General features: G+C 41.7%; 1 protein-coding gene across 1 annotated transcript; it reads right to left on the bottom strand.

Moving 5' to 3' along the window:
- Positions 1-11,241: 11,241 nt before the first annotated feature.
- On the bottom strand, positions 11,242-19,280 carry CCT5 (chaperonin containing TCP1 subunit 5). Its single transcript, XM_027889033.1, has 11 exons — positions 19,112-19,280; positions 18,101-18,161; positions 17,844-18,008; positions 17,197-17,395; positions 16,266-16,458; positions 15,201-15,350; positions 14,861-14,980; positions 14,294-14,479; positions 12,938-13,075; positions 12,407-12,587; positions 11,242-11,528 (listed from the first exon to the last, which is right to left on the bottom strand). The coding sequence occupies exons 1-11, from the start codon at positions 19,214-19,216 to the stop codon at positions 11,401-11,403; spliced, it is 1,626 nt and encodes a 541-aa protein (XP_027744834.1). The 5' UTR covers positions 19,217-19,280; the 3' UTR covers positions 11,242-11,400.
- Between the last annotated feature and the right edge of the window lie 4 nt (positions 19,281-19,284).

The following is a 19,284-nucleotide window of genomic DNA, read 5'->3' as shown; positions in this document are numbered from 1 at the left end:
GTACTGTTTCTTTTCTCTCCCTTTCTTGCTCTTTGCTCAGTCTTTCTCAGTCCTTTAGCCCTGTTTTTGCATCACTTGCCTGACCACTATCTCACCTTGATGAGGCCATCCTGCTGTAAAAGAAATATCCCTTGATATAAAACTCTGGAAGACTTCACGCTCTCAAGAAACAACACAGGGTGCTCAGTGCTCCTTTCTCCTATCTGGGAAAGATGCTACTCATTTGGATCAGTTCATTTCCTTGCACCACTCATCTGGGGGGGCTGTAGGAAGAAGCAGCATGCACTTGTGTCCTCAGATTCCACTCCCTCATACCTATACTATTCCTAGTACTTCAGAGAAGGTTGCAGTGCCTTTATCCCAACAAGATTGTTTATCACTCAGCTAGAAGCAGAAGAGAACACTTGCACAAAGAGCAGCTGCTGTTTGGGTACTGCTGTTAGCAAGGTAGAAGGGGACTCCAGCAGGCAGGTTGGGCAGCTTCTATTCCCAGTGCTGGAGGAGGTTAGGGCAGAGGGAGGGTCGACCTCCTGGTGATTGTCTGCACGTCTTTGAAGGTGGCCATTGCCAATCTCTGTTTGAGTTTACTGTTGCTGGGCTGTCCAAGGAACTGATGAACTGATTGGTCTCTTCTGTACCGCTTCCTAATGGAAATCTGGGGCTGAAGTGGGAGCCACGATAGGCAGCGATCCTGCCCTACTGTGGAGCAGCCTGCCACCCTCCCACTGATTCCTGGCTGCACAAGGGTATGTCAGGAATCGGATAGGGCTGGCAGAGACCTGGCTGTAATAGGATGCCCCTGTCCTTTCCTTTCTTTCCATGACAGAAGAGAGATGAGTTTATGGCATGTGGTACCAGGGACTGCCAAGTGGCACTGGCCAAAGGAATGATGGGACCTCAAGAAGGGAACTTGTTATCCACCACCTCAAATCAGTTTGGTTCAATAAGTGGGAACCTCCCTGATGAGAAGTTTGGACACATAACAAAGTCCTGAGTTGTAACTCAGGTCATCCAGCAGGCTGGGGCTGGGAACAGTACTGAATAATCCTGACTTCAGGTCTCCTTAACTAGTAGACATATCACTGTTCCCCCAGAATGCAAAGAATGGCAAGTCCTGACCCTGACTTATTTTCCTTACCACTCCTTCCCTTCTTACCTCATGTTAGGGAAAGCAGGGGCAATAATGCCTGTATGGACCCGGGTCCTGTTTCTTGTGTTCCCAGTTTTTGACATGGCTACTCCTTCTGCCAAGCTCTGATCCAGATTTTGTTGTTCTTCAGTGGCTCATGGGACTGTTTTCACCTTGCTAGCAGAGGACGGCTGAGTAGCACCCACATGTTAGAATTATCCAGGGGAGAGTAGCAGGTCAGGACCAATGCTCAGGTTGGATTAGATTGGATTTCACATCTCTGCTTCTAAACATTCAGGTTTTTCTTAAGGTTTGGGGAAAACGGCATGGGAAAGCTGCTATTTTCCCATTAAGAAACCTAATTAGATGATGGTAAAGGAAAAGAAAGAGAAATGAAAAAGTCTTTGTTAGAGGTGAGGAACCTTTCCTTAATAAAAGCAAAACCAGACCATTTGCAATGCAGGGTCACTTAGGATGGATAGTCTGAAGTTCTTTTATCCTGCCTCTTCCCTTTAATCTGGGGTTTCATGAGATGCTGGAAGAAATGTCCATGCTGTTTAAAAGGCTTTGCAAATCCCCCTCATTAGCCTTAGATTCATTGTCTTTGTGATTCTAACATGTATTTATTTACTTCAGAAATAAATCTGCTCATGATTTCATTGACAGATCATTTTGTTGCAGTTACAAACCAAGGATTACTCCATGTCAGCCTGCAGACAAGGACAGAGCTCATGTAGGCACATTGTGTAGATTAGAGAACTAAATCTCATCATTCTATATAGCTTGTCAAGCACTAGCACACCAGTCATATCTGGGCAGTCACTAAAACAGATAATTTCTTACTTGTGTCCCGGGGCTAAGAATCAGCATTTAAGAATGGAAAATCAGACAATACATGTCTTGAGACAGACTTTGCAACCTCAGAGATGAAGGATTTATTGATTGTCTTCACGTACACACAGTTTCTTTCCTTATAGTGCTGTCACTAGGCTAATGATCAGGAAATAGCTGAGAATATTTCCTGAGAAAGGGCTTTATAACCTTCTCAAACCATCTCACTTTTTCAGGCCTATATCTTCACCCTGATATTTAATTATATTAGTACCAGAGAGGATAAATGTGTGCGTTTTCTGTAGGTGAGTAAACCAAACACTAGATAAATTAAACATGCTTAGATTAGGGGCTGGTAAACTCTGGTTAGCATGTAAACTGGGATATGTGTAAACAATTTAACAGGTTTCACAGAATATTCTGAGTTATTTCCAGAACACCTTCCATGTCTTTCTCCTTCATATGGAGCACAGACTGTGTGTGCACTGTAACTGGTCCCTTGGGTCCTGACTTTCACAGAAATCATGGCACATCAGAGCAGAGGCAAGCCAACAGGACCGCATCTCTGTTGTGGACATTCAGGACACCAGAGCCACTGAAGTACCTTCTCTGTGTGCTCAAAAATACTTCTGGTATCTCATATGTGGCACTACTTAAACCCTCATAGCAACTACCCTATCTTCCTTTAATGACCTGAAGCAGAGCCTACCACTCAGGTTTGGAGGTAAGGATGATAACCCCACACTCACTATCACTGGTGTGAGTGGTCCTGTCCCCATTCTGACTTATCTGCAGAACAATTTCTTGAAGCAAAGTGGGATCTGGTTTTTGTGTTACCTTAAATTGACTGTTTCACTAAAGCGATTCTCATTGCCACGTCTTAGTCCCTCGGATGCTTACACTGCTGTGTTGCAGTAGCTGAAGCTGAAATGCTGGGAGCGCGCCAAGGATTCAAACACCCATACCCACAATAATCCCTGCCTCAGGAATCCAGATTTGCCTGGGACTTAGTAACATGACCTGTTTTCCACCAGCTCTAAACTGCTCCCTCCAGAACTGAGTTTCATCTTCTCCCAAGCTTAGTTTCAGCCAAGGAATGAAATCACTTCTGAACAGCCACTGAACTTTGTTGGCTCTGTTAGCTTCTGCACTTCTGCTCAAAAGCATTAACATTCAGTGTCCAGTTTTGGAATTTTCTGTTCTCTGCTCTTCCTAAACAATCAGGAGCTGGAGGTAACATACTTTTTATATTAGTAACAAAGAAGTAATTACTAAAAACTTTGTCAAGGAACAGAAGGCAAAGCTATGCTGATCTGTCCACGCCCTGGACATTTGCATGATCCTGACGTGAAATAGCAAGAGGGAGAGAGCTTGACCCAGATCCTGAGGAATCAAAAATGGAGCTCCCATGGGATTTGTAGCAGTAGCTTTTCTTGGGGAGTGAGTCAACACAGCTAAAAAGCAGGGCAGCATAGCAACTATCAAGAGATGTGCCATTGCAATGTTATGCCGAAGTTACTCAGCTAAGGATGTTTCCTAAGTGGATTTTCAGTTATTTCTATCACTCTTTCTTCTCCAGCACTAGGCATGCTTTACCTTCTGTCCCTCTGTGCTCGTTGCCTGTCACTAGCACTTGCACTCACTTAACCTTAACTATTAGTGCTGCCCTTAAATCAAATGCAGTCCTGGAAATTTGCCTTTCCCAGCTTTTGGCCTTCTTCCAACTACAACAGACGTGTTAATGAGAAGACCTCATATCTAAGTGTCTAGTCAAGGCACTTGCAAAATGCCAGCCAGCACAGTAGCTGGATGTGAAAAAAAGAAACCTGCTAATGTCAGCTCATAGCAAGACTCATATTAAAAGAGCAGCAGAGAGCAGGAGAATCAATGACCACCTGGGATAAACACATAGAGAGATGGCTTAGTGGTCCTTGGAGAAGTGTTATGTTCAGTGGGAATACCCAGCTGAGTGTGGGGACATCAGCTCCTGCCAATGGCTTGTGGGTACACACACCTGGCAGCAGGCAGCTGAGGTGTCAGTGGTGTACGCGTGGGAGAAAGGTCAGGAGATTGTACAGGACTTTTCACTTGTGAGTTGGATGATGAGGATGGTCAGTGAGTGATGAATATGAGCAGGTGGTAGAGAATTTCACCATGAGACAGTTCAGTTAGAGAGCGGGAACTCAGCAATTTTCATATTGGGCAGGGGTTTTTCATGATACTCTGAGAACTAGGTGCCATAAGGCACATAAATCAAAGGAGCTTCTTGAAACTGAGACAGTCTGAGGCCCTGATGTCCTGAGATAGAGTAGCTGAGGTGACATTAGATAGTCCCCTGCGTACACAGGCTCTGTTTGTGCCAGCAGCAAAACCACTCCTTCCTGATCTGGAGTGAAAAAATAAATGACATTTTTCAGAAATCAGCTTGATTACTCAGGGGTTTCAGAAGAAACAGACAATTTTCCTCACATGGTTTAAAAAGGTACTGTACTGTATCAGAAATCGCAAAATCTTTAAATTAAAAACATATTTTGAAATATTTGTGTTATATTGACTTTTCTTTTTAAAACAAATAATTTCAAAATAAATGTGAATTCAAGGAAATCTTTTTAAGACTGTTCATTTGATATCAAACTACTTAAAAGATTTAAAGAAGGAAAGCAATGCTGCTTCAGTGTCATCTCTGTAAAGTTTGAGCTAAAGTTTTTTGTTTATTGAACTGATACAATATTGACCCAAATATAAAACAATTTTATTTGTTTTCTACCAGAACTTATGGTGTGGGAAGAGTGGACTCTTCCTGTAACTTTGGATTACATTCCAAGAAAAGAGGTACATTTAAAGGCCTTTTAAAAAGTCTTATCTACATAATTTTGACAATTGCTTTTTAAGAATCAGAATCTGTCAGTTCACCCATGGTTCTTCACATCAGTCAGTTTTATCTATACAGCACAAAGTTTGAAGAGCTTGCCTCAGTATAGTTATACTTCCTCATTAGACTAAACATCTCATCTAATCTAATCTAATGTCCTGTCTCTTAAAAAACAGTTAAAAGAACAGGTCAAGTATATGGTGACAATTCCTCAAAAACAATTCTCAGCTTTCAGCAGATTTTGACTTAGGAGGAGCCTGCAGATAAATGGAGACATCAAATATAGTGTTATGTAGTAGATTTTTTCTCCCCCATGGATTTGAGAACTACAAATTGGAGTGTAGGGAAGGGGAATATATAGTCCTTGGCAGCACAGCCAGTTCATGGAGAGAAGAAAGAAATCTCCTATCATTTGGATGGAGGCAAAGAAAAGTGAAGCACCAGCTAGGTAGAATGGGAATCCCTGAGACATGACAACAGCACAAATGAGTAATTGAGCAGTAAGGAGTTAATGCCTTGCTCTGCCTCAAACACCAATGGACATTCCAGCTGACAAGTTAGAACAGGATGTGCCTGGAAGTACTGATGTAGGGGAGCACCCTTCTTGAGCCAGCTTCTCTGTTCTGGTCCGTGAAGACTGCACAACACAGAACAGCACAAATGCAGAAGTGGGATTAAGGAGTGGTCAAGACTAGTAGAGGGGGATCAAAACTACTAAAAGACCCTCAAAGACTCCCAGCCAGTTTCCAGAAATGTCCAGAAGAATGGACATGCTCACTCACACAAAGAGTAAGAAACCTGATCCCAAGGCAAGGAAAACTTACCTAAAAGAAGGGGCCTCCACAAAGCTTGGGTGGCTCCCTCAGGACCCTGGACATCTGTTGGCTGGACTGGCCAGTGGTCTTCTTTCCTCACTTTTCTGATCTCTCTTTCACTCTCCATTTCTTCCCTCCTTTTAGTTTTCTACTTCTCTTATTATTAGAAAGTAGGGGCAAAACATTTATCAATTTCCATGCCGAGTGTGTTTTGTAATAAAACTGTGAGCTTTCTTTTCTGGATCCTCTTGGCTTTTGCCATTCTTTTTTGGCCGTAGACACCTATGAATCTTACGTGCTCCCTTCCGTGTAGGAGTGGCACACAACAGTAACCACGTCTAGCATCGTAGTTCACTCCTAGCATTTTGAAGTTTCTCATTGTTGCTCCCTCTTTAGACACTGTATTGGGATACTACAAAGAGGAAGATGAAGCAGTCATGATCTTTTCTTATTGGCAGAAAACACTGTATCCCATTATGGACCCTACTGCAGACAAAAAAAGAGATAGAATACACACCAAGTGTTTATATCTTGTGTTCATAGCTGCTTGACTTTTTTGAGAGGGAGAGGAGGTTATGATAGTACCCCATCCCACAGACCTGATGTCTTCAGCAAAGCATTACTCATACTGATATCTATTTTCTAATCCTAATATTTTTTTCTTCTTTACCTGACTAAAGTTCCAAGTGCCCACCATTCACTGTAATCAAGTGCTGATTTCCTTGAGATTCCCCAGCTTTCCCTTGCTCACTCCACCTCTGCTTTCCCAGACCCTGCTTGTACACTGCAGGAGAGCTGCCCGTGCCAAAGAGTAAGGACTCCTTCAATGGCCTCTTGACGTTCTCTTTCCAAACAACTTCTGGCTGCTGTTGTCTTCCAGAGCTCCATGATGTCATTGCACCCAAGCAAGAAAAGCAGAGCAGATCCAGTCACAGTAACCAGGGTCAGAGAAAAGTCAAGATCACCAGGCAAGTCTGACTGGACAAGGCAAGGTTAAGGACAAGCCAGGAAGTCAATCCAGCATCAGTACCAGCAAGGCACAGGCATAGCTGAGACATAGTTCAAACAAGGAGCAAGGGTATGGACTGAGCTTAAATGCAGCTCTGGAGCAAAAGTGGGAGAGCTTTTCCCCAGTTCTCTTTCACTCCCAGCATTTTCCCCAGCAGTCTGATTAAGGTGACAAGTAGCCAATCCCCTGGTGTGGGAAGCCAGAGGAGCACACTCAGGCCCTGACAGCAGTGTCCCATGCTCAGTGAGCACACGGGCACCAGAGAACTGGCAGAGATCTCAGTGTCTGAACTGCTGAACTGCTGAACTGCTGTTCAGCACTCCAAGGCAGGAGCCTCTCCACAGCACAACACAACTACTGGTCCCAAATAGCTCAGGGACCCATCTCATGAGGATGCAGATTCTAGTGCAGGTACACCAGGCAGAAATCACAGAGTCTGTGTTACAGAGAATGTACTAAATATTTACTCCATAGTCATTTGAGTTTAGCAAACTGTCTCCTGTATCACAGAGATGAGTTGTTTACAAACCAAACACTGTCAGTCCATTTAATTAGCTCTTTAACATGGTGAGAAATGTTCCCTGGCAGAGAGTTCCTGGGAAACCCTCCAAGATGTGAAATGGAGAGGGAGGACATACAAGGCTAGTCTCCCAGACCCAGACCTCACAATTGAATCTTTGGATGATGGTAAACTGAGTCCAGAGAGCATAATAACCATCCCCATGGCCAATGTAACAGTAATTTACACTGTCCCATGCAAGGGACAGTCATGCCATCCTGCCACAGAGGAGAGCAGCTCCCATGGTGCCCTCTTTTCTGTACAGACGTAGCATAAAAACATACAGCCCTGGCAGGTTCTGGAGCTGCTCAGCTTAGTTTAGGTAGGTCTGGGTCTAGATATCCTAGTATTCATGTGCCTTGATATTAGCAAGAGAGCTAAGAGAGTGCTAGCAAGACTGCTTGACTTACTCCATTAAAGACCTTATCTGTAAACTTGTCAGATTAGATTGTTCAGACAGGAACTGTTTGCATTATGAGGCATCTTTCCCCATGAACTATGCAGAAATGATTAAACAGCAGGTTTTTTTCCCTAAACAAAGGAAAAATGTGTTAGTTATAAGAAGTGTCTGTAGAGAAACAAGAATGTTGTTTCACAGGTCTGCTTAACCGTATTCCTGAAAAAAAAAAAATCCACTGAGACCTGATTTCTCTGAATCGCTGTGGGGTGCTTCAAGTCAGAAGCTCAGCTCTAAGCTCAGAAGCACGGCCCTGAGCTCAGAAACACTGCACCCCACAGCTGCTGCAGGATGGGTGTGAGCAGGAGGGATGGAGAGGGATCTACGTGCTGTGCTGTGCACTGTGCTCCTGGCAGTCTTGCCTTGTGTGCTTGCACAGACAAGCACTGTATCAGCGTAGAGATGTGAGAGATCAGAGGAGGAAAGGAGCCCAGGCTCAGGAACACAACAAGAGAGAATAAGAAAAGAGGCTGGGAAAAGCCAGCTGGCAACACAGAGGCAGGGTCCTGGGAATATATGAAAACTTGGATGTGAACAAGGACACAGTCATGTCCATGGTGCCAGTCATGAAATTAGCTCAAGTCACTGAGCCCTTGAAGGGGAATTCAGAAAGATTCAGATCTGGCTGATGACATATATGTGCCATGTCAGTGATTCTGGGAAAGATCTGCTGGTTTCCTCACCTCACTTTTAAAAAACCTGGATGCTGTTTGCTATGGCAGTGATAGGCATATGTTGCCCTCCCGTGGCGAACCTCTCATTTTTCCTGGAGTAAGGGAGTAGTACTTGTAGGGACTGTGGGGCCTGCAGCTCCAAACACACCACTAGATTAGGGTTTTATTTCCCAGTGGTTACAAACACATAATTATTAATTTGAACATCAGTGTTTGTCTCCCACAACCTTGTAGTTATTCAGATACATTTACTGTTTTGTTTGACCAGAGCCAGACCCCTGCACAAAGTCTCAATACAGATATTCCCATTGTTCTGTCAAAGTACAAATTACTCCTGCCATGAAAGTGTACCAGTTTGAGCTGCACTGCTTTCATTAATTTGGTTTAGTACTTTCAGTTGCCTGTTGCATGCTGTGATGAAAGCCATTTGTCCTGCAACTGCCTCCATGCAACCGTGACTGACAGTACTAATGCTTTGTACTATTTAGATTGAACTACAAACCTCTGAAAAATTAATCACTTCAATTTCTTACAATTTTATCAAAGTTCCATTACCAAGCTTCAGATTTGCCATACTAAGATCTATTTGAACGTTAAAAAATATTTATATACAGAGCACAAAAAGTTTATTTCCATAAGTCAGATCAGCAAAGCCACAATTTCAGTTTTCAAAATAAATTGTCCTGTGTTCCTAGAGGCTTCTGAATTAAGCAGTGATTACAGTTAAAACTTGCCCTGGGAAGAAAAACAAACAAACCACCCAAACCCAACATACTACCACCAAGTTCTGACCAGGTCTCAGCTGACACATCCCACTGAAGATTTGTCCAGTGTTACAGTCAGCTCCCAGTTGCTGTGAGACAACCCTGGGTACCATCTTGAGAGCACATCTACAGAACTCTCCCCCTGGCCACTTGCAGCAGTGCCTGCTGTGCCTGTTCTACATCTTCCAGTCAGAACATCCAAAAGTGGTGTCCGTTTCTTCCTGGCACCTAACATCTCAGAGGAGTCACGATATCTAAGCCACCGCTAAAGGAAAAGTAACTGAAAAATCAGAGTTAATTGTGAAACTGAAATAATTTAGTAATGGGGTTCACCAACGTGGACAGGCAGGTGTGCTGCCTCCAGGTGAGATGAAGTTCATTTTCTTCACAGTAGCTGGTGTGGGGCTGTGCTTTAAGATCTGTGACCAAAACACTGCTGAAAAGAAACCAGTGTTTTTGCTATTGCTGAACAGTGCATTAAGGTGGCCTCTGCTTTTCACAGTCCCTGACCTACAGGAAATAGGCTGGGGCTGTGCAAGAGGCTGGGAGGGATCACAACCACACAGATGGCCTGAATTAGCCACAGGTATAGCCCAGGCCAAAGCTCCTCAAGTGGGATAGAGCAGTTTCCCTGGAGATGGATGAACACCTGCCTAACACTAGGAGCTGGTGAATGAATTCCTTATTTTGCTTTGCTTGTGCCTGGCTTTTACTTTCCCTAATAAACTTGTCTTTATCTCAACCCATGAGTTTTCTCACTTTTACTTCTAATTTCCTCCCTCACTGCACCAGGGAGGAAGTGAGTGAACGGCTGTGTAGGGCTTAGATGCCAGCTGGGGTTTAACCACAACTACAGAGGACAGGGGTGTGAGAAAAAAACCAGAAAAATGGGAATAACTTTTCTCTTTACCTGTCACATGTACAACTTCACTACAAGGTGAAAGGGGTATATTAGTACAACTGCATTACTCCCTTTAAACTTCTGGCTACACCCGTTTTCTTTCTGTGTTGGTGAACAAAGTAAGAGATGGCTCTACATGAGCCCAGGTAGTGATTGGGCTTTTAGATTTCACACTTGCAACCATGAACCCATTCAGAATGCCAGAGTTCAGCAGCAGTAAAACTGAGTAACTGTTGCTGTCCAGGGAACTGCGTGTAAATGAAGCAAAGTTGGGAAAAGGTAAAAGAGTAATGAGGAAACATCCACTACTCACTAACAATGACTATGAAACTTTGCATGATTTTCCTCAAACAGTTCTAGAAATATAACCAGTCCCATAACAAGTAAACTTGTTGTTTCTACTGTTTTTCCTCTATCAACACTCACTGAAGGATTTTGCTTGGCACAAGCAAGGTCTGGTCACAGCAAAAAACAATCAGAACGAGACCTACTAGAAAACAGTGACCAGAAAAAAGTTTCCTCTGTCCTACACTATGCTGAAAATTTAAAACTATGCATGTGAAATGTAACACAAGCGATGCTGAACTGATATTTACAATACTTCCTTTGCTTTTGAAATATGCAAAAAAAAGATTTGTACATTAGGTTCTAGTCTACCACTTGTTTCTTGCTGATAGTTTCACAAGCAAGACACCTTACTAACAAATTTACCATTCCAAGATCACAATGGGGAATTCCAAAGTAAACACTCTCAATTGTGGTACTACAGACATAGTACTGGGGAAAAAAAACACACTTAGGTGAATGTATGTACTCCTGAAAAAAAAACCCCTCCTTGCATATAAATCAGGAACAGGGTACCAACAAGGGAAAAAAATAGAAGCAACTTGAATAATGAAATACCACTTCTGTAAATCCTCAGATTGAACCTTCATACTTGATAAACTAAACATGAGAATTACTGCAGGCTAAAATAATTACTTGTTAATTAAATAATGAAATGAAAATTTATTTTAATAATTTCTGCTTGCTTCACTGAAGACTAGCAGCCCTCTTAAAATGAGACTATATGGGCTTTGCTCAAAAGCAGCTAGCAATTAGCTGCAGGAGCAATAAAAAAGGACCTATGGAATTTTATTGCTGCATTATTTATGTTTTTTCTCTATACATTCAGGCAGTGTTTTCTATGAATATTTAAACTTGTCTAAGAAAATACTTCTGAAACAAGTATTGAAATCACCAGTGCTAAATTGTGTTTTATTTCCAACAATTAGCCATTACAGTATGTGAAACAAAAAGCGTCCAAAATAAATAGCTGAAGATGAAGCATCAGTATACTACTGTCTTCGCTACTGTTCTGGCCCCTTAATGTTTCTTGCTCTTCAACCTTCACTCTTCAGATTCTCCAGGCCTACGGATATCATCAATCTTCAGGATCATTCTAACAACCTGAGTCGCCAGAGAAATCTGCTGTTTCTTACCAATCAAGGTTTCTATAACGTGCTGCTGTTTCATATCTGCCAAAAGAAAGCAGAAGAATTAGACACTCTCCTCAAGCCTAGATATTATATTTAGCTTGAGATAGTAATTTTCATGTAATTTTATAGAATGTTTTGAAATTATTACTCTTGACCACTGCAGCTTACAAACACAATTTGCACAAATTAATTTTACATCTGGGTTCTTACCAAAGATCTTGGGACATTAAGATCCAACTCTTTTCCCAGCTAGCTCTTCCCCAATTTTGCATTACTTTTTGAAAAGCACAGTTTCTATATACATATACTGAAAGCACCTTAAGGGCTGAGCAACCACTAAAGAAGTGCAAGTTCAAATGCCATAAAACAGAAACACCTAATCAAAGAAAGGTTATGAATTTACAAATTCTGCAATTTACCATGTTCTTTTGAAGAGTGTACATCCAGATGAAAGTAAGTTTTTATACACTTGCTCCTTAGTCTTCATGTGCTTGTTACAGGTCTATATATGCAAGCCTACTGGTGTGAACAACTCTATACCAAAATACTTTCAGCCTTTTGTTTACTTCTTCACAGTTATTTGCAGGGTTGCACTGTAAACTGGATCACTAAAATTACAGTATTTAAAACACACCCTGCTCTTGTCTCATAATGAGAGTAGCTTTTTTTCCTGTGCCACAATGTCAGCATACATCTTCAACTAATCTTGCCACCAAAAAAAGGTTTTCAAGTAATGATATATTTCCTTCCTGGTATACATGTATGTATCTCTCCCTCCACCTGCATTCCCATTCATTATGACAAGGTGCAAGAGTCTGAAAAACTGAAGCTGTTTTAAAAAAATCCATAGTAAGCATTCTGAGCTTTTGAGAAAGAAAAGCCTATAAGCTCCTCCTTCTCCACACTGCAGTTCTTACCGTTTGTTCCTTTCTGCAAACAATCAATGCCAAGGGCTGGATTATTTTCTTTCACTTGCCTAGCCCGCACTTCGGTCATAGTCTGTATTGGATTCATACCACTGTTCTCCGAGAGTGCCATGGGAATTACCTCCAGGGCATCTGCAAAAGCTCTCACAGCATACTGCTCCAAAGATGGGCACTAGAAGAGAAGAAATTTGAATTCATAAGCTATTAATGCCAATGTTAGTGAAAGCAGACTTTCATACTAGCTATAAAATATACACACACAACATGCAGATTTTATTGGGAATTTAATAACTGAGCTAATACCTCTGGACGATAACTACTTGCAAATTAAAAAAAAAATTAAACTGCTCTTATCATAAAAGGAAAAACAGTACTAGTAAGGACTTTTTACAGAGAAGGGAAAGAAAACTTTTAATGCTGGTTATAAGTGAATGTCAGAAAGTTCCACAATATGCATGTTTTGGAATATCTTTGATGTTTTTCTGGCATCTCTAAAGATGGTTTTAACTATTCCTTTCTCACCTTATCTGCTGCTTCACTGACTGCCAAGGCACAAGAAATTTCAGCTGCACCGCCACCATACACAATACGATTATCACGAACGAGATTCCGGATTACACACAGTGCATCATGAAGAGATCGCTTTGCTTCTTCAATAATCTGGAATTATAAAAAGCATGTATTTTACAATATACACATCTCAAGGCTATGAAGAGGTATTTCCTAATACAGAAATGAAAATTGCAAATGAACTGTAGGATCTTCTCATGGCTCTAATGCAGCTCTACTACTGCTATATTACTTCAAAATATAGAATGTTAGATATCCAGTGACAAAAAAAGAATAAAAATATATATATATTTAATTTCAATGTTATTTGCTAAATATGTAATTAAAGGGACAAAAACTTACATGGTAAGGGTTTTAATCTTTTATATTTACAAGACACAAAACACTCAAATTTAAATACCAACACCTTTTTCAGCTGCAGTTTCTGTCAACTCCCAACTTCAACAGATGTAAGAGGATTTAGCATATATTTAACAAATATGTATTTAACACATTAGATATTTAACGAACATATACTGAACAAATAAATATACTGGGCTGAGACAGATGTTCATTCAGCTTGTGAAAGAACTGCTTCTCAGTTTGCATCACTGATGATTTGGAATTTGCCACCAGGGCAAGTATGGCAGCATCGAGACAGAATTTGCCAGTCCAGCTGTCCAGCTCTGTGGTTACAGAGGAGGACTTAACAAGTTATTCTAACCTTTAATGCAATATGTTTGCTTCCTTAAAGAACTTTTCAGGATATGTTCTTTTTTCTTAAGTTTTTTCAGTCAAAGTAGGGCTTGACCTATAGTAAATACACTTTAGTGCTAATAGTACAACCAAAACCAACATTAAATACATAAACATTTAAAATGGTCTTGTTCTGGGAGGATATGGAGTGTGTAGGGTATGTGTTGGTTTGGGTTTTTTATTTTTCTTTTTTTTAACTGGACTAAATCAGAAGCATTACAACTAAGTCTACGATAAAACTGAATCTTTCAAAGATGACAGTATTTACTCATAAAAGTGATCCATGAGAAAAAACCCCAGAGAATCCATAGGTAAAATTATTTCTATATTTATGAACTATACGGTCTAATAGAGAGGGAACAAAGTTTTTATTTAAAAACATAGGATGTGAATCTAACAAGTGACTTCTGACACACAGTCATGACTGCCTATAACCCTTTATCCCTTCTATTTGTCCACACTGCAAGGAAAATGTAGACAAAAATCAAGAGGAGTTTATTAACATGCTTTAGAAAGGAACTACACATTCTGCATCTTCTGTATCAAACATTTGTAACAGACCAAGCATCTCACCATTTTATTTCCTCCTCTGATGAAAATGGTCACAGCTCTGGAATTCTGACACTGTTCAATGAGAAGCATTCTGTCCTTTGTTGTTCCAAAGGAGATCTCTCGGACAACACCGGCAAAACCCAGTTTCTCTGGTGTGAGTTCACAGAAGCGAGGAACAATGCGTCCTCCAGTCGCAATGGCGATTAACTGAAGTTAAACAACCATCAGTTAAGATTTTTCCATGGTGTTTTACATAACATAAAACTAGTGAAAAAGAATCTGTCAAATGCCTACTCCAAAAGCTTATCTTCCCACCACTTGAAAGTATTTCAGGCGATGCTTCATTTCTGCAAACTGCAAGACTAAAGCAGAAACGTTCTTAGACATCTAAAGTCATATATGTACACTCCAATTATAAACCATAATCCCATTCGTTGTATGTTCCTCCACAGATCACCAATGATTTTTCTCCAATACACACCCATGTGCACAATTACGCAGTTCTACCCAGAAAGCTGAACTTCTAGCTGGTACAGCCTATTATTTAACAAATGTTTGACAACTGGTACAAAGCCCAATTTTACTTACTTCTATTTCAGGTCCACCAACCCAACGAACAGCAGGCAGCTCATTCTGGAGCAGCAGGTGATTTGCCTCATCATCAAAACCCCACTGGCAAATAGCAAGGTTTGCACCAGTGTCTTTTATCTGAAAGCAACACAAATCATCAGTCTTAAACAATCTCTTCGTGGTTTTAATTCTCATAATTTTGTCAAAATACAAATCTGAAGAAGAACCCTCTGGCATTGTTTGTATGTTGCCTCTTATAAGGAGTATTACCTCATTTCCAGGAATAAATCAATGTATTATGCTATTTTGTGTAAAGGCTATGAAAGACAAAGAAAACAGAAATAATCCTAAAGACTACCTGCTTCACCATCTCTTCAAACTTCTCTTTTTCATATTTCTGCAGTGCCTTGTAGTCATCCACAGATGTGACATCAAGCTTATGTTTGGTTTTAGGCTTAGGTGGTTCGAATGGACAAGTAAGGATCGCAATTTTAACATCTTTTAGCTCCTGTGCAATTCAAAAAAAACCAAAAAGTTGAGTTTTGGCCTCATTAGCACCTCTTTCTTATATCAGCAAAACTTACAGACATATCTTTATAAACATGGGCATAGGAGGAAATGTGAAGACCATCTAACTATTCTCAAGGGGAACTAACTATAACTAAATAATTCTGTCAAAAATCTCTGTAACCCTCTTAGAATAAATTCCACAGCTTCTAGACACTGTTTAAGCTCTTAACAATCTTTAACAGTGACATCTTTTCATAGTTTAATGTTTAAAAACCAGAAAAAATTCAATGAAACTGTTGTTCGCCCTATCCACAGTGACCACTGAGAACACTAATAATTTTTATAGCAACATTTCAAGTACTACACGACTGATATTTTTCACTCGTCTTCCTTTTCACAGAATAAACAGTGTCACCAGCTAGAAAAATAGTTAAGAATAGTAGAAATTTTCAACTGCCTCCATTTTTCTTGCAGTACAGGGCCCAAAGACTTGGAGACCTTATCTACATTAAATATAATACAAGGACAGTTTCTGGGGTGTTCCAAACAGCACAACATGGAATCTCAAAGGTTAAGAAGCACTTCTTGATACTAACTTTCATTAAGCATATTAAGCCTATCACACACTATGGATGATGATTTCTGCTTTAACATAGAACTCTCTGCCCTTGTCCTCACTTAGCAGGACAGCAATTCCTCCCCTTGCCATAATTTCTCAATATTACTGTAAATTCTAAACTTCCAACATGAAGAATTTCATGCTCCTCTCCCCTTCCTCTGTTGATACATGGGTGAAAAGCCAAGCCAAACCACAAGATTGTTTAAATATTAAAAACAAATGCCAGGACAGCATGTAAAGACAATCTTATTTAAGCCATTACACGTGACAGACACACACAGGGACGTCACTTACTTTAGGCATCTGTGGATGACTGAAATCTTTATCCACAATCACTCCTTTAACCAACTGCGTATCTTCCAGTCTACCTCCCACTTTGCCTTGTACCTTGATCAGCTCAAAATCAACATCTTTACGTTCCATGTCTGCTACTGTCAGTACAGCATTCACGGCAATTTCTGCCATTTGTCTGTGACAACGGTTAACTCTATGTTTAAAAACAAACAAACAATTAAGTTGCATTACATTTCCTCAACTTGGGAGAAAAAAAGTGATTCTATCAAATCTCGAACAGCAGGAAGTATCACTACAGCTAGAAACTTTTGCACTCTGCATTAAAAGAGAGGGTCCTGTCTGCTTGTTCACAGACATAAAAGGTGCTGGATATGGCAGAAAACACAACACACAACAGGATTGGTGTAAAGAGCCTTTGTGGACAGTCTTGATACAGTGAGGAGCAGTAACTATTAATAAACATCCAAATGACAGAAGCCACTGTTAAGACAGCCCAGCAAAGGAAGCCTGTCCAATGTCTGAAGTACACACAGAATCCATAAAGGAAAATAAACTTATGGAACTATCCTGAGGTAAAATTTTTTTAGGGGAAAAAACCCCACAACAAACAAAACCTCTGAAACGTTACACATAATTATTTTTATAAGATTTACATTACTCTTGGAATTTGCTGTGATGCAGAAATCTGGAACTAACACGTTAGAATGAAGCTGATTCTGTGCTGTTAAACTTCATGGAATTGACCATTTAGAGACAAAGGATTCGCAACATAGTCCATTGAGAAATCAGCCAAAATTAAACATAAGAGGGCCCTTAGCAGCACTTCAACAACGCAAACAATTTAATAATTCATCAAAACACCAGGATTTCTCTATTCCCCTCAAAGAGTTTTCAAGGGAGGCTTAAATATTCTGAAGTTTTTGTGACTTACACTTTAGAGCCTAGAGTTGTCTTTGCTGTCTGGATCAGAGGCTCAATGTTCTGTGGATCAACTGGAAAGCTGTCACTGATTTTGTCTAGATGCTCAATAGCAATGCGGGCTGCCTGCTCATAACCATCTGCTATTCTGATGGGGTGAATACCGCGATCTAGTAATTGCTCAGCCTGTTCCAACAGTGCTCCAGCCAGAACTACAAAAAAAAAATTAAAGTAAATTTTACTCTTGATTGGAGCATCATTTTAAATACATTATCAACAGATTAAAAAGCATGCTTTCTCATTTTTTCTGTAATATTACAGAAATTCAACATTTCCTAAGTAACAAAATAATCTAAACAACCCCCTACTTGCTGTGCTTAGAAAGAAAACAGCATTATGTTAAGACCAAAATAAAGGACAGGCACCAATGCAGGACAGGTAGAAGATTATGGAAGAAAATCATACAGAAAAATGTTTAAAGTACAAAGAGGGTTCTCAGCATTAAATACTTAGAAACGACCCTACAAAAACACTGCAGCAATACCGTAGAGAACTGCTAAAGAAAAGCTACTGTTACTTCACACAAAATTTCTCAAAATAGCTGAAGAAGCTTGATTTTAAAGCTGGAAAATCTTAGTCAAATTTAAAATACTTTCTTACCAACGACTCCAGTAGTTCCATCCCCAATTTCATCATCTTGAGACTTAGCCAGCTCCACCATAAGTTTGGCTATCTGATGATCCACATCCATCATATTCAGGATGGTAGCACCATCATTTGTCACAGTCACCTCACCATCCTTGTCCACCATCATTTTATCCAAGCCTAAAAACACACGTTCAAAGCATGAAGGAAAACCTAGAAAATCCCTCAAAACAATTACTAAGAGAGAATCAGTAGAAGTGTTTCTTTATTACCATTGGGACCCAGGGATGTTCTTAGAGTACTTGCTACAGCCTTTGCTGCCATTATGTGAGACTGAAAAAACAAAGGAGAAAGAAGGTAAATAATTACCACGTATTCTGAAATCATAACAATAAGCTAGGAAGAATACAGTAACGCAAACACTGCAATTCAACTGACAACAACTGACTATGACTGAAGAAAAGAAATCAAGATATGTGTATCGTCTCTATGCCAGAAACACTTCCTGTGGCTTTTCTTGTGCTGGCTCCGCTAAAGCATGCAAAGGCAGAGCAGCCAAAGCGACAGCACCCAGGTTTAAAGGAGGGCAGCAACAGGAGCAGGTAATGCTACAAGGAGAAGTCAGCACAATTTCATTCATCACAGAATCACCACAGAATGGTTTGGGTTGGAAAGAACCTTGAAGATCAACCAGATCTAAGCCCCTGCAGGGGCAGGGACACCTTCCACTAGACCAGGTTGCTCAGAGTCCCATCCAACTTGGCCTTGGGCGCTGCCACGGATGTGGAAGCCACAGCCTCCATGGGCAACCTGTGCCAGTGCTTACTCCGCTCTTCCCTCGCTATTTGTATCACCCGCACTCTCACACGGTGCCGACTCGCTCAGCCCCGGCCTTCCCCCAGCGGCCACTCCGGGTGGGGGGCGGCAGTTCCAGGGAGGGGCCGCGGGGAGGGGCGCCTGCACCTGCGGGGTGACGGCCCCAGAACGCCGCGACTCCGGGGCGGATTCCCGCACGGAGACCCCAGGGGCGCCGTGCCGCGCATACCCGGCCCCGGGGCGATGTCTTCCTTCTCCCTCCATCCCTCCCGCGCTTGCGGGCCTACAGCGGGCTCCATCCGTCCTGCGCCTCGGGTGGGGCTGGCGGAGAGCACGGCGCGGCCTCGTTCCCAGGGCCTCCATCCTCCCACCTCTCGCAGCAGCAAAGCACAGCACGGCATGGCGCGGCCCACCCAGCGCGGGCCCGCGGGTGGATCAGCGACCCCGCCTCGCCTCGCCTAGCTCACCTTGAGCGCCTCGAGCCCCATCAGGCGCGTCTTGCGCTCCTGGTCCTTGAGGATGAGGAAGGGACGCCCATACTCATCAAACGCCAGAGTGCCCATGGCCGACATGGCTCCCGCTCCTGCCACTGCCACTGCCGCCGCCGCCGCTCGCGCGCTCCGACCGGAAGCCGCCGCGC

This window comes from Empidonax traillii, unplaced genomic scaffold (genome assembly GCF_003031625.1).
Source record: "Empidonax traillii isolate 1590-97213 ecotype Southwest subspecies unplaced genomic scaffold, ASM303162v1 scaffold249:size1902748, whole genome shotgun sequence".
Classification (NCBI taxonomy): Eukaryota; Metazoa; Chordata; class Aves; order Passeriformes; family Tyrannidae; genus Empidonax; species Empidonax traillii.
This window is presented reverse-complemented; position numbering and strand designations above follow the sequence as displayed.

Bases quoted from the DNA above. Each gene is read 5' to 3' on its own strand.
- CCT5 (XM_027889033.1), bottom strand. From the start codon at position 19,216: ATGTCGGCCATGGGCACTCTGGCGTTTGATGAGTATGGGCGTCCCTTC. The intron at 15,351-16,265 runs GTAAGTGACGTC...TGAATTGCACAG, and splicing joins GTCATCCACAGATGCCTAAA to GAGCTAAAAGATGTTAAAAT. The intron at 14,981-15,200 runs GTAGTCTTTAGG...TGTTGCTTTCAG, and splicing joins TTGAAGAGATGGTGAAGCAG to ATAAAAGACACTGGTGCAAA.